General features: G+C 37.7%; 1 protein-coding gene across 11 annotated transcripts in view; it reads left to right on the forward strand.

Annotated features, from left to right (window-relative positions):
- Phf20l1 (PHD finger protein 20 like 1) overlaps window positions 1–14654 on the forward strand; it is a 70911-nt gene that overhangs the window by 42752 nt on the left and 13505 nt on the right. For all 11 annotated transcript variants that reach the window (XR_003834993.1, XM_029470076.1, XM_029470078.1 and 8 more), the window contains 6 exons: window positions 1542–1598; window positions 2761–2868; window positions 10438–10602; window positions 11317–11498; window positions 12367–12466; window positions 14204–14399. Coding sequence is in view for 10 of the 11 variants with exons in the window: in XM_029470076.1 (XP_029325936.1) it covers window positions 1542–1598; window positions 2761–2868; window positions 10438–10602; window positions 11317–11498; window positions 12367–12466; window positions 14204–14399 (808 nt within the window). In the remaining variant the exon portion in view is untranslated. The remainder of the gene's footprint in view (window positions 1–1541; window positions 1599–2760; window positions 2869–10437; window positions 10603–11316; window positions 11499–12366; window positions 12467–14203; window positions 14400–14654) is intronic.

A 14654-nucleotide genomic window follows, 5' to 3' on the forward strand; every position in this document is an offset into this window, starting at 1 on the left:
ACCTGGTCTGCAGTGCTGGCCTGTGGCCATTATCATCTGTATGCAACCTACCAGAACCCCCTCAACATAGGCAATATGATGGGGTTTTGTGACACTCCTCCTTTACCATAAGCAGTCCCTAGTCCTAGATATGGTTCATCTGGAGATCCAGCCCTCCAGATTAGGACAGAGACAGAGACATTGTTAACTTCTCTCTTGCGTGCTGTACGACAGTAAAGACTAAGCAGCACTTTCCTTTGTTTGGTTTCTTAGTTGTAAGAGAACCACATTACATTTGCAATTTCCATGGTCCAGTAGTCAGCAGAAAGAAGGAATAAATGTATTCAGTTGTCTTGATAAGTGGGGAATATTACTGTGCTTATCTTTGCTGTGAGATCTCTTCATTCTTCCTGTCACAATTAGTGTGACTATCAACATTCTTATTAATCTGAAACTTCCTAGAGCCTTGTTGCTCCTTAAATTAAGGAATATTCTTTGTAGTTTATGTTTAAACTATATAAAGTATTTGAATAAAATATAAAATATTTGACATGATTGTATACATTGATTCTTTTACTAGATTAACCTGAGCTATAAACAAGACATTGAGAAATGTTAAGCAGAATTGGGAAGCTTTGTTAAGGGAATCTGTTGTTTTAGTTATAGTTGGTGAAGTATGATATTTACCGATGTAATTTAGACTACTAGGTAATACATGCCATTAATATGGTATATTTTATGTGTATGTATACCTTTGAATTTCACTTTTATTTAGTCCAAAAATGATTAGCAAAATCATGGTTTGGGTTCTTTTTGTTACCTAACAATGAGGGATTTATGCAATGATATACATGTCCCAGAATTCACATGCATAACTTTTAGGAAATAAGAGGTCAAATATCAGCTTATTTATGTTATTAAAATAACAGTTATATGTTATTGAAAACTAATATACTTTACCATGAAATTGAATCTTTCATTTGGATGCTCTGAAGAAGAGTTGTGACCAGATTGTCACAGAAGCAGCTGTTTATCTATGCCAGCCATTCAAAAGACTGCCAGTACCTTCTGAGTTGCTTAAGGGTGTGGTGCTGCATCAGCCTTCATAGACGGCCAGGAAGCTTTAGATAACTTCTTTTTCTGCTTAGAGCCCCATTTGCTATTTCTGAAATAGTGTAGCTTCAAAATACCCCCAACTACAAAGTAAAACAACACACTTATCAATTACTGACCAAAGTATTTACATACTCTGTCTCATTCAATCTTAAAAGAGCAGTAGTAGGTATTCTTGCTCTATTGACAATAACGAAGCAAAAGTATGGAGGCATTAAACCACATAGTCAAGTCATACAAGTAACAAAGCATGGAGGCCAAGAATTCCACCCAGATGGTATGAAGAATCACCAATATTCCTGGAATAAGTTTTTCTTTGTAGTTTGTGTAATAAAATTGTGCAAGAGGAAGATTCCTATTTAGAGTTTTGGAAACAATTGTAATTTTAAAAACTGTACCATATTTTTATTGTTCTGACTAAACTTACATCTTATCCCCCTAACCCACAGGAATATTGAAAACAGAAAAAAAGGTGAAATTGGAAGAAAAAACCTCCACTGCATTTGGTATGGACAGAAAGTAATCTTTAAGCAAAAGACTAAAAAGCTTGACAGAGAGGACAGCATCTGTGTTTTCCCTTCCCTGCTAGGGCTCCTTAAGGTGCCTGAGGTCATCTGCTTCTGTGCTTAGCAGTTAGCCAGCTTCATATGCACCTGCTCTCCAGTGCATAGCTTATACTTATGTGTATTCTATGGGGATTCTCTGGCTTTCTCTGAGTTCTTTGCTTCTGAACGTTTCTGGTTAAAACTATGGATAACGCTTTAAGAAATAAGCCTCCACCTAATATTTTTGAGACTTAAGAGTAATAGACGATATATTAAAATAGTAATTCTATTCATAACATTCTTCAGTATGCCTTATTAAAAGGATACAGACTTTTTCACTGTCTTTTCTACCTAATGTTGAGTAAAGACTAAAAGTAATGAAATAATGGGTAATAATAAGTATTATTTAGGTTCGCTAAATGGAGTCACTGAAAATTGGCTACATATAATTGGAAGGCTAACTCATTCTGAGCTGGAAAAGTAGCTTGTAGAATATCTGTTCAGTTTTAATTTGTGGTACAATGTTCTAATATACTGTTCAAACATACATTTATCTTCTTTAAAGTACATATGATTAAAGAAAAGAATGCTTTCTGGAAAGAATAGAATGGAATATTTTTCTTGTTTTCTTTTATGTATGCACAGGGGAGGTATTTAAATATGGAAGGAGTTATGTATAAATTAATTTGATTAATTTTGTTTCTCTTTTCTGAAGACAAAATGCCAACCATCTTATTTAAATTTTCTAAAACATTAATAAATTATATATAGTAATGCTGATTCTCCATAGTGAGGTCTTTTTAAATAATGGAATTTAACTTCTTGGCACATAGTAGGAATTTTAGTCTATTACGCATTTAAAGATTTTAACTACTGTCTGTGTTAACTTTAAGGTGTCAGGAATTGGGATTTTTCAACACTGCTAATGAAGATCCCCTCTTATAGTCCAATAAGCTAAGCAAGAGTTCCAGACTCATGACACGAACAGTTTAATTGAATCCGTCCACTCTGGGCAGGTGACTGGAATCACTGATGAAAACATAAATGCTGCTTTGAGGGTAACCACAAAGGAGCAACCAAGAGTCACTCACAGTTACTGAAGGCTTTACTTTATTTATTTTAGGTAAAAGGAAAGAAAAGGATAGGGAGAAAAAAGAGAAGCGAGACAAAGATCACTACAAACCAAAACAGAAGAAAAAGAAGAAGAAGAAAAAGAAATCTAAACAGCACGGTAAGTTTGCTAAGATATGTTTTTTAGTATTTTGAGATTGTTCAACTCTTTTTTTTCCCCACAAAATGATAAGATTAACATGCCATTTAGAATTTAGATATTCTTGTAACTTTTCTTTCTCTTATTATTTCAAAAACATAAAAATCTGCTCTGTAAAATAAATTACAATGACTTTATTTCCAACATATGGTGAAGTAAGTACTATGACACAAACCCTTTAACATGATGAAGATTTTTCCCCCTACTGTGTATGTGTATGTATGTATTGTAGCTAGCTAGTTAGCTAGATATAGCTATAGATATAGATATAGATATAGATACATGGTCTTTTTTTCTTTTCTTTCTCTGGTATGTGTGTATACATATGTCCATGCATGTGTGAAGGACAGAGGTCAACTTGGTGTCTTCATCTACAGTTCTGTTATTCTTTTTTGAGACAGTGAACTTTACTGAAACTGAAACGAAAGCTTATCATTTTACCTAAAGTAGTGGTTCAAATATCCTCTGGGATCATCTTGTCACTCCTCCCCAGTGCTGGATTTGCAGATATATATACTCTATGATGTCTAGATTTTGTATGCTTGATGTGCAAGCACTATAGCAACTGAGAATTCTACAAAGCCAAAATAAAGGAGGGATTATAAACACATAATTGTAATGTCCTTTAAATTCCCTTTGAGGATAAAAGAAAAAGATGGTTTTTAGAAAAACCAGCAGCAGAATTTGGCAACGATGAATAAAGGAAACCCTACATGCGCTTAAAAGCATAAGAAAAATGGTGACAGAAGGAAGCATGAGATGCAGAAGACAACATAAACACACTGTAAATGTGTGATCAATCTAAACACTGATCTTAGAAAACAGCCTGTAGAGATAAGAAAGCAAAGTAATAGAAACTATAATATATAGTACTAGCTTTTATATTGGCAGGTAATTACTTACAGTTCATTACTTTGACTTCCTTGTATGATTGCTTGTAGGTCCTAAGAAGTTTAGTTTGCATTTTCAGACTTCTAATCCAGGAATGGTGGCTCACACCTGTAGTGCCAGAACTTGGCAGGTTGAGGCAGAAGGATTTACACAAATTTGAAGTCAGTCTGGGCTAATAATAAGTTCTAGAACAATGAGGGCTATGGTGTAAGGCCCTGTCTGTGAAAAAATGAAATAAAAACATTTGTCATATAAGCACCAAAGAATAAAGAATAGAATAGAGTATAATTTCCTAAGTAGGAGTGGAAAGAATATAAATGTAAATGAACCATCTATATCCAATTGAACTGAAAATTAGAAGACAATAAAGTATAAATAAGGTGTTAGAAATAAACACAACATTACTTCTACCTTATACCTCAAAGAATGAATGATAGGACTGAGGTGACAGGTCTGTCTACTCGCAAGTGCAAAGACCTAAGGTTTTCTCCAGAGCACACATACAATGTCCAGGTATGGGAGTGCATGCTTGTAATCCCAGCACTGAGGAACACACAAGAGGATCTCTGGGGCTTGCTAACCAGTCAGCCATTCTAGCTAAACTGGTGAGCTCCAGGAAAGACCTTTCTCAAAGGAAGTAAGTAGTATTCCTGGAAATGCCACCCAGGGTAGTCCACTGGCCTCCCCATGCATGTGTACATGCCTGCATCCACATACACAGCTGCACACATTAATTTATGAATGAGTGGGTAGCATCTGTGTGTTGGTCAACTTTCCTTTATAATGATAAATACCTGAAAGCACTTTCATCTTAAAGGAGAGAAGGTTTGTTTTAGCTCACAGTTTCACAGGTTTTGTGCACAGCTACAATGCTTTGTAACCTGTGGTGAGATAGAACCCTATTGCAAAGAGTTTATAGTGCTAATTGCTCAGCTTGTGTCAGGCAGCCAAGAAGAAAGGAGAAGAGAAGATGTTGCTGATTTTATACACACACACACACACACACACACACACACACACACACACATATATATATATCCTTAAAGAATATACTTCAAAGACCTGCCTCTTCCAGTAGGCCACTGGTAGTGCGTTTTAAGTGATGAAGTTGTCAGTGGCTTCATCTGTTGGTACAGTTAGTACCTTCATGATCCAGTTACCTCTCAAAGGCCTGCCTTTGAGATTCTGAGTTCTGGTACATGGCAAAGCAAGCCTTTAATATGTGCATTTGTAAAGGACATCTAAGATGCAACTATAACTGCTTTATTTTCTAAATTGAATTATCTAGTATGTATAAATTATATATGCAAACATAAGAAAAGAATGAATTTATGAAATTCCTAGCCAAATGGATGGACCTGGAGGGCATCATCTTGAGTGAAGTAACACAATCACAAAAGAACTCACACAATATGTATTCACTGATAAGTGGATATTAGCCCAAAACTTAGGATACCCAAGATATAAGATACAATTTGCTAAACGCATGAAACTCAAGAAGAATGAAGACCAAAGTGTGGACACTGTGCACCTTCTTAGAATTGGGAACAAAACACCCAGGGAAGGATTTACAGAGACAAAGTTCGTAGCTGTGATGAAAGGATGGACCATTTAGAGACTGCCGTATCCAGGGATCCATCCCATAATCAGCTTCTAAACGCTGACACCATTGCATACACTAGCAAGATTTTGCTGAAAGGACCCAAATATAGCTGTCTCTTGTGAGACNATGCNGGGGCCTAGCAAACACAGGAGTGGATGTTCACACTCAGCGATTGGATGTATCACAGGGCTCCCAATGGAGAAGCTAGAGAAAGTACCCAAGGAGCTAAAGGGATCTGCAACCCTATTGTTGGAACAACATGATGTACTAACCAGAACCCCGGAGCTCTTGTCTCTAGCTGCATATGTATCGAAAGATGGCCTAGTCGGCCATCAATGGAAAGAGAGGCCCATTCGACTTGCAAACTTTATATGCCCCAATATAGGGGAATGCCAGGGCCAACAGAATGGGAATGGGTGGGTAGGGAAGTGGGGGGCGCTATGGGGGACATTTGGGATAGCATTGGAAATGTAATTGAGGAAAATATGTAATAAAAATATTAAAAATTTAAAAAAAAAGAAGAATAGGTAGGACAAAGAAATGTTGAAAATAAAACCATAGAAAACCTGACAAGTAACCACTAGAAAAGTTAGTGTAGATAAATGAATAACAAAATATTCATAAGGCTAGAGATCTATTACCATGTTTTGATAAAAGTATGGTCCATTTATAGTTATAAACTTCAGACATAAGTTTCAGAATGTTGTTACTGAATAATGTTACTATATTTTTTGATAATAAAGCAAGCATTCTGTCAGATGTTGTGTCACACATGTGTAGCATTTGGGAGACAGTAACAGTGGGGTTATTCACTGCAAGTTACAGACCATGGAAAGTTCCAGGCCAACCACAGCTATATAGCAAGACCTTGTCACTAACACCACTGCCCCTGCCCCACTGAAACAAAGCAAGACAGAACAAAACCATATCCTATAAGAATAAGAAGCAGCCTTTGACTATATTACAGCTGATATAATAGACCTGAACAGAACACCAGGCTCAACAGTTACTGAAGGAAAGTTTTGTCACAAGCAGTTCTGAAACTATGTGATACAACTTTAAACAAATCAATGAAAAAATTAATCATGGATATATGATCACAGTTGTCTACTCTAAGCAATTCCATGAAGATAAATAGAATTATTCCATTGTTTAGAAACTGTAACTTGCATTACTCCATAACATAAAGCAAAAATAGAAAGATGTTTAGGATGTGAAAGGTGATGGAAATATTAAATGTCTAAGCTTACTAGTGTAGTTTTGTTGCTTTTCTTTATTTTGGGGTCATAGGGTCTTACTCTGTAGCCTAGGCTGTTTTAAATTCTCCTGTGCTTCAGCCTCATGAATGCATAAGGTAACAAGTATATACTATTGCACCCAGACTTTTAAAATGATACTTACAAGAGCAAAATATATTTTTATTAGCATAGGCTTACAGGTTAAGAAATTAGAAAAGGAGCTGGGGTGGTGGCTCCCTTGGTAGAGGACTTAAGTTCAATCCCGTGAACCTAAGTAAAAATCCAGATTGATGGTACAAGGTTAGAATCTAAGTGCTAGCAAGGTAGAGACAGGTAGATCTTTGGGGCTCACTAGACAAATAGCTTAGCCTCCTTAACAAGTTCCAGGCCAGTGAGCAACCCCATTACAAAAAGTAAAAATGAAATTCTGGACACTGCTTGAAGAACAACGTGCAGTCTGTCTTCCACACGTGTTTGAACATATATGTGCTACCCGCACTCAAGCATGTACATGCACAGATACGAGAAATGTTGAATAAGCATGAATGAATAAGAAATAATAAAGATGAAAGATTAATAAGTTAAACTCTGCTAGAATCTTATTTTAACCCAAAAAGTTAGATGGAAAGAGATGGTTGCTAGAAATTAAGTTCAAAGTAAATAGTCTCCAAAGCTTAAAAGAAATATAACTAATATGTTAAAACCTCTCTAAAAGAAGTTTTTCTGTTCATTTCTTCTAAACATTGAAGGAAGGAGTTTTTGTTTGTTTGTTTATTTGGTTGGTTTTGTTTTTGTTTTTGTTTCAGTTATTTCATCTTCCTTTCCTATAGTTCCAGTGTATTAGGAAGCTGATGCAGGAACATGACCTTAGTGCAGAAGATCGAAAGCAGCCTCCACAACATACTGAAACTATCCTCGAAAAATAAATAAATAATTTCAAAATTGGAGAAAAGATAAGGAATGTCTCACAGAAGATGTGAATATATATATTCCCCAAATATATATTCAGTACTAACTTCTTAGACTCATGAACACTAATATATTTGGCAATAAGATATACCCTGATATGATTTAAAAATAATCCCAGAAAGAGACATCAGGATTTAGGGTAGACCCCTAAATGTAGGATTTTGAGACTCAGAGATGAGAGGCCATGTGAAGATGGATGTAAGGAATGAGGTCAGATGCTTATGAGGCCAGGAGGCTTTGCTCCAACCTCAGAGGGAGCCTACCAGTCAGTACCTGGCTTGGGACTTTTGACTTAAAGAACTTTGATGGAATAAACTTACTTTGTTTCAAGCCATCAGGTTTATGGTACTTTTTTGTGGCACCCATAGGAAACTAATATAATTCTATCTGTGTCTTATGTGATTTACATAACTGTTGTCAATAAAAAGAAGAGGGATGATCACAGGGTCTCATTTCTCATATAGTTGCAAAATGTCATAAATACTGCATAATTATTCTAGCAATTCATGGGAAGGATATGAACATAGGTGGAATGCAAATGTGGTTGAATATCAGAAAAATCAGTTCATAAAATTCAACCCAGTAAAGGTAAAGGAGAAACATCGCTACCTCCGTAAGTCAACAGAAACCTTTTGGTGGCCCACATGCTGATTCTGTTAAACTGTGAATAGCTGATTGTAAGCTTGTTTAGAAATATTAAATAAATAAGTGGAGAGAATGTATGTTCATGGTTTGGATCTTTAAATATCAAAGAGATGTAAGTTAATGATAAGTAGATTTATAGAGCTAGTGCTTATTTTAGTACTGAAAAAAGCAAAAGGAACCAGCCTACCAGGATGGGTATGAATATTATTTTTGCCCATAACATTGGGCTGTTTTTGAACTGTGTACTTAATGTGTTCTGCTGTGATTCCTTGGTTCATAAAATAGCATTAGCCACCAAACCCTGTTCACTCTAGTTCTGAGAGTATTAAGAGTTAGCACACAGAACTTCATTAAACTGTCTTCTCGGCAGTCTTTAATTGGTTTCAGGTTAGTTGTACTCTAGTTTGTATGGTAACCATTCTCATAGACACCTACTAAATACCAGTTGTTTGCAAAACAACTTCAAATTCTGGTGGTCAGGAGTCCAGAATAGTTCTCTAAGCTAAAGCTGTGATTTCTTTCTGGAGGCTTCAGCAAATAGTGCATAGTCTATACTCCTTCCTTTTCTGGCTTCAGAGGCTGCCAGAGTCTTGTCTCCAGTTTTCTCATTTTCAGGGGAGCATTAGCTAGCCAATTCTTTCCTTGATTGATTCCTTTGCCCTTTTCATTTGAAGTAGCCCCCCTAGGATTCCACTGGGCCCACAGATAGCCTGTAGCACATTCCCTGCTTTACAGCCAGCCTACTAGTTTAATTTAACCTGCAATGTGAATTCCCCTTCACCATGATACTTAAGCATTTACCGGAACCAGGGAATAGGTCATGAACATACATGAAGGACTGAACCAATCATACTGACATGATTGTGCTCCTATAAACATCCTTTTCCACCTGTTACATACTCTCTGACCTCTCTTGGTGGATGCCTTTTAACTCATGCTCAGATGAGACAATAGACAAAGGAGGTGAAAACGTGCTTTCTGTCCACATGTATGCACTTTCCTGAACATGTCCATCTCCTCCTCTGTCCGTGCTAAAATGAAGGGAATGTCCTTCCCTATTGAAATCCTGAAATTCCAGCACTAGAAGCAGATAGATGGTGTCTAGGTAGTTTTCTCCATCTAAAGTAAAATGCCTTTTCTAATATCTGTTTCTTCTCTTTTGTCTTCTGCTAGCCCTATCACAGACTCACTTTCAGCACTTGGTCCATCAAATAGAAAAACTGTCCTGATGCCTTCCACCCTTTCTCTCAGCTTCCACTCTGTGTTATTGCATGTCTGTCCTCAGCTTCCTCTCAGCTGTCACCTTCCTAGTTAAAGTAGCTGGCATAAGTGTGTATACCACAGCTAAGGCCTGCAACTCATCCTCTCTTCTTCTCATCTATCTTCTACTTCCTGTTCTGTCCTACCACTGGAATGAACTTGGAAAAATGAAGTGGACCTATGTCTAATCATGTTTTCCTTTAAAACTTGTAAATGGCTGTTGGTTAAGCCTAAAAATTAATGCAAAAATTCCCTTGTACCCTGTTGCCACTGCTCACAGGGCAGCCTGTCCTACTTATTTCTCATACTATGCCCCATCAGTCATGAACTTGTCAAGTGTGCCTATGTGCTTTTGGCTCCAGAGCCTCCATCCTACCTATGCTCCTCTCCCTCTATTCCCAGCTCTCTCTCTCAGTAAGCTGTATGGGCCTTCCTTGCTTGTGCCTGTATGATTTATAGCTGGTTGGAACAGTAGGCCTTTGACACACCAGTTTATTTCCTTCAGAAGTTTGTCTTATGTGTGCATGTGTAAGATTAATTGATTAAACTTTCACTATAGTTATACTAGAGAGAAGTAGGTAAGAGTAGGAGAACCTCTTACTTTAATGGAAAGAAATAGGCTAATTTCTCTTCCCTATCTTGCTGCAGACATGGCTGTGAAAATGATGGAGGAAAATGTAGAAATGACCCTTTACCATTTCTTCATAAGAGTGTACTGGTATCAGTTAGCTCCTGGCAATCCCATGTGTCTACACCATATGGAGTTACTGATTTTGCTTGTTCTTGTCAATACACTTATCAGCTACCTGGTCACAGATGACAGATGAAGTGGTTGTATTATGGCTTTGTGTGTCTTCATGAGTTGTGATAACTCTTTGTTTCTTGAGACTTTAGTAATGTGTCTTTCTGTTTCTTATGTTTCAGACTATTCGGACTATGAAGACAGTTCCCTAGGCTTTTTGGAAAGGTGTTCTTCTCCACTAACTAGATCTTCTGGGAGTTCTCTGGCTCCACGAAGCACATTTACGGAGAAAACGACAACTTATCAGTACCCGAGGGCAATTCTGTCTGTTGATCTTAGTGGTGAAAGTATGTGTGACTGTGTTGTAGTTAAAATAAGACCTGAGATTCCTCAGTATCAGACTTTCTGCCATGTCTGTTTATGTTAATTGCATGCTACTTCCTTTTAGTTTAAAATCTCTTCTTACATTATTATTGCCATTCATTTATTGTCTTGCTGTGTAGCTCAGGATGACCTCAAACAATTGATCATCTGGCGTCAGCCCCCAGATGCTGGGTTTAGAGATGTGAGCTGCCATGACCAGCTAAGCAGTTGATGCTTAACTGCCTTCATCACTACCTGGTCACACAAATAATCATGCCATATGATGTGTGTAAATGCCTAGTATAATGCTTGGCATATAGTATAGTGCAATGGTAGTTGGCTAAAAGGGTATTAGTATATAGTACAAATAATGAAACTCATTCTTTCATGACCAAAAAGGACTAATATTTGAGAATATTCAATCAAACATTTGCAAACTGTGTAAAAAGTAATGTTTCATTGTTGGTATTAGCCTTAGCCATGACCTGTTAGTAGGAAAAACAGTGGCTACTCAGTATTACTTTCATCAGTATATGTAAACTACAAAACATTTAAATGTTTTTGTTTGTTTGTTTTTTGTTCTGTTTTTGTTCTAGAGGCAGGTACTCAGTTTGCATGGGTTTGCTCTGCTGAAATGCTTATAGCTGCTTTCTGATACAGGACATATTTGAAATTGTGTGCACTTTTATGTGTTCCAGATTTGTCAGATGTGGAATTCCTGGATGACTCTTCCACAGAGAGCCTGCTTCTGAGTGGGGATGAGTACAACCAAGACTTTGATTCAACTAATTTTGAGGAGTCTCAGGATGAAGATGATGCTGTTAATGAGATTGTACGCTGTATCTGTGAACTGGATGAGGAGAATGGCTTCATGATCCAGGTACTCAACCAACCTCTGCCCTGCAGTTCTGGATCACTGTGGGTGTTAGCAGATGGACCAGAGAGCTTTTCTTTTTCATTAGCCATCCCTCAAAAGGTAGTGTCTAACACATTGCCGTGCTTTCCATTCTAGCAGTACTGGTTAGGAAATCTCTGCATTGAATCAAGTAGACACTTGGCTTGTGAATATCACTGTTCAGTTTAGGTTATCTGTTAACAGATTGAGGCCTTCGTGTTGAAATGTTCAAAGGCCCTGAAGGTGGATCTTCCTCCACAGTGTAGAGTTGGCTACAGCATGTTTTTTTACTGACATGTAATAATCAGCAATATATATTTACCCTTTGGGGTGTGGAATTCAAACCCAAATGCCCAGCATTCCCAAAGAAGAAAGAGAACTTTTTTACAAGGGTTAGCAACCTCTGCTTATAAGGGTGTCTCTAAGAAATCAAGGAAGCATAGCCCACAGTTGTGTCAATATAGGAGAAAAATTAGGAGATATTGGTTACAAGATTTAAAAAGTAACCACCTTTTTCTCTTTGTCAGTGCTATGAATTTAGAGCTTTACCACATGACTATTTAAGTGTCCTTGCATTGACATTTTACAGATTTGTTTCAGTGTTTTTATAACTTATTAAAGCATATTTTAATAGATCTGATATAAAGAAGTTCTTGAAATAGTTGAACATTTCAGTGATGAAATTCATCTTAAACATGACTTTTTCTTGTGGCACATAGGACTTGATTTAGCAGGACAGGATGGCAGGCCAGCTAGTTAAAAAGTGACAATGTGAGTCCTTGCCTTGCCTGTCCTGGTCTGGTCTGTGGGTGCCGATTCTGCCAGCACTATGGGTCTCTTATGTTTTCTGCAGTGTGAAGAGTGCCTATGCTGGCAGCACAGTGTGTGCATGGGGCTCCTGGAGGACAGCATTCCGGAGCAGTACATCTGCTACATCTGTCGGGACCCTCCGGGTGAGGCCCTCCGCCCCGTGTGGGTTGTGTGACGCGGACTCCAGAGTATGGCCACTGTGTAGAGCACCTGCACTTCTTGGTTAGCTAGACTCCTCTGCCATAACGTGGGTTGAAGAGACTTTTTGCCTGTTACAGCATGACTTTCATAGTAATCACCTGCACAAGCACATTGATGTAGATATATTTACTTACTGACTTCCTTACCGAAAGGGAGTTCATGACTTTCTCCTGAAGCTAGCCTTTGCCTACTCTGGGTATTGATTTCTAGCTGGGATTATTTATGCTGGACCAATATTCATTGCCTGCTAACCATCTGATTAGTTTTGAAAAGTTTACCCAATTTATTACAGAGTAAAGAGGATTCCACAGATTTTCCTATATCTTTTATTTCCCTGATGAAGCACTTAGATGTGGGAAGTCATATATTTGTGCCTGAAGAGGTACCACTGAGTGTATACTGAGATGAAAAACTGAGCTTTTTTGACTCCCAAGTCATTGTACTTGCTTTGTCATGCCTACTTCTATGCTAAGTAACACATTCTGCATGTAGAATATATTTTCAGCTATCAACGCAGAGAATAACTAGGCAGATGAACTGGTCTCATGCTCACTGAAAGAATAAAGGAAAAAATTTTAAGAAGCAAGAAAGGGGGCTGGTAAGATCAATTAGCAGTTAAGAACACTGGCTACTCTTCCAGAGGTCCTGAGTTCAATTCCCAGCAACCACGTGGTGGCTCTGTAAAGAGACCTGATGCCATCTTCTGGCATCTAGGTGTGCATGCAAACAAAGCACTCAGACATTTAAAGATAAATAAATAAAAATTAATTAATTAATCAGTTAATTAAAGCAAGAGAGGGATGATGAAATGGACCCGTGATTTGATCTCTATATCCATGTAAAGAGCTGGGCATGCCTATAATCCCAGTAGTGTGGAAGTAGAGACATAAGGTCTCCCTGGGCTTTGCTGGCCCACCAATTTAGTCAAATCAGTGACTTTCAGATTCCATGAAAGGTCCTGTCTCTAAAGCTGAAGTAATAAGTGGTAAAGAACCATAACCTCTGGCATCATATATGCAAAGAACCAAGAGAATTATTCAGAGCTATGTGAATATAATTTTTTATTGTTTCTGCTTATATTATAGACATTTGCTATTTATTGTATGTTTCAATAACAAATATAGACTTTCACTTTTCATTCAGTTGCATATATTGGGTACATTCTATCTGTTAACACTGGAAAGATGACTGATTCAAATTATTTATCCTCCTCATAGTTAAAACAGGAGCATCTAATTGTAAGAGGATCCACTATGTATTAGCATCAAGCTCTAAAATATTGTAGAATTTTGTGAAATCATTGTCATGAAGGCAGGATCCCTACATGCTCATCTATAGCTTTGTTTTTATGAGCAGAAATTGAAAGAAAGACCTATGTTTTCTGCCAGCCATCTTAGAGGAAAGGTGGCTGGTAGGTAACGATTGAAAATCGTGTATCAGAGTTCCCTTGGCAGATGTCACCTGCCACTTACCCTCAGTGGCATTCCTTCTCCTCATGTGCAGGCAAAGCAGAAGTGCTGAGGGGCTCCTGTCATCTCACCACTCCCTCAGCATGGTATCTGAGTTTGGAGTCTACTTTTAGTGGTAGGGCTTGTCTTATTCACTGAGGAGCATTAATGGGAGCGAGGATCTAGATAAGTAGAATCCTTTATGACTTCCATTGTCAACTTCGTCTGCAGGTCAGAGATGGAGTGCAAAATACCGTTATGATAAGGAGTGGTTGAATAATGGAAGAATGTATGGGTTATCTTTTTTAAAAGAAAATTATTCTCATCTCAACGCCAAAAAAATAGTTTCCACACATCATCTTCTTGCTGATGTCTATGGTGTAACTGAAGTACTGCATGGATTACAGCTTAAGATTGGAATACTAAAGTAAGTGGACTGCCTGGAACATTTTTTAAAAATTATTTTTATTTTATGCATATCATATTTTGACTGTGTTTATATGTGTGCATCACATGGGCATGGTACCTGCAGAAGCAAGAAAAGGGTTACTTCTTAGGAACTGGAGTTAATCACAGTTATAAGCCACCATGTGGGTGTTGAGAACTGAACCCAGGTCTTCTACAAGAGCAGCAAGTGCTTTTAACCAGTGAGCCCTCTACAGACCCATTCTCCCCCCCCCCC

The sequence above is a fragment of the Mus caroli genome, chromosome 15, assembly GCF_900094665.2.
Source record: "Mus caroli chromosome 15, CAROLI_EIJ_v1.1, whole genome shotgun sequence".
NCBI lineage: Eukaryota > Metazoa > Chordata > Mammalia > Rodentia > Muridae > Mus > Mus caroli.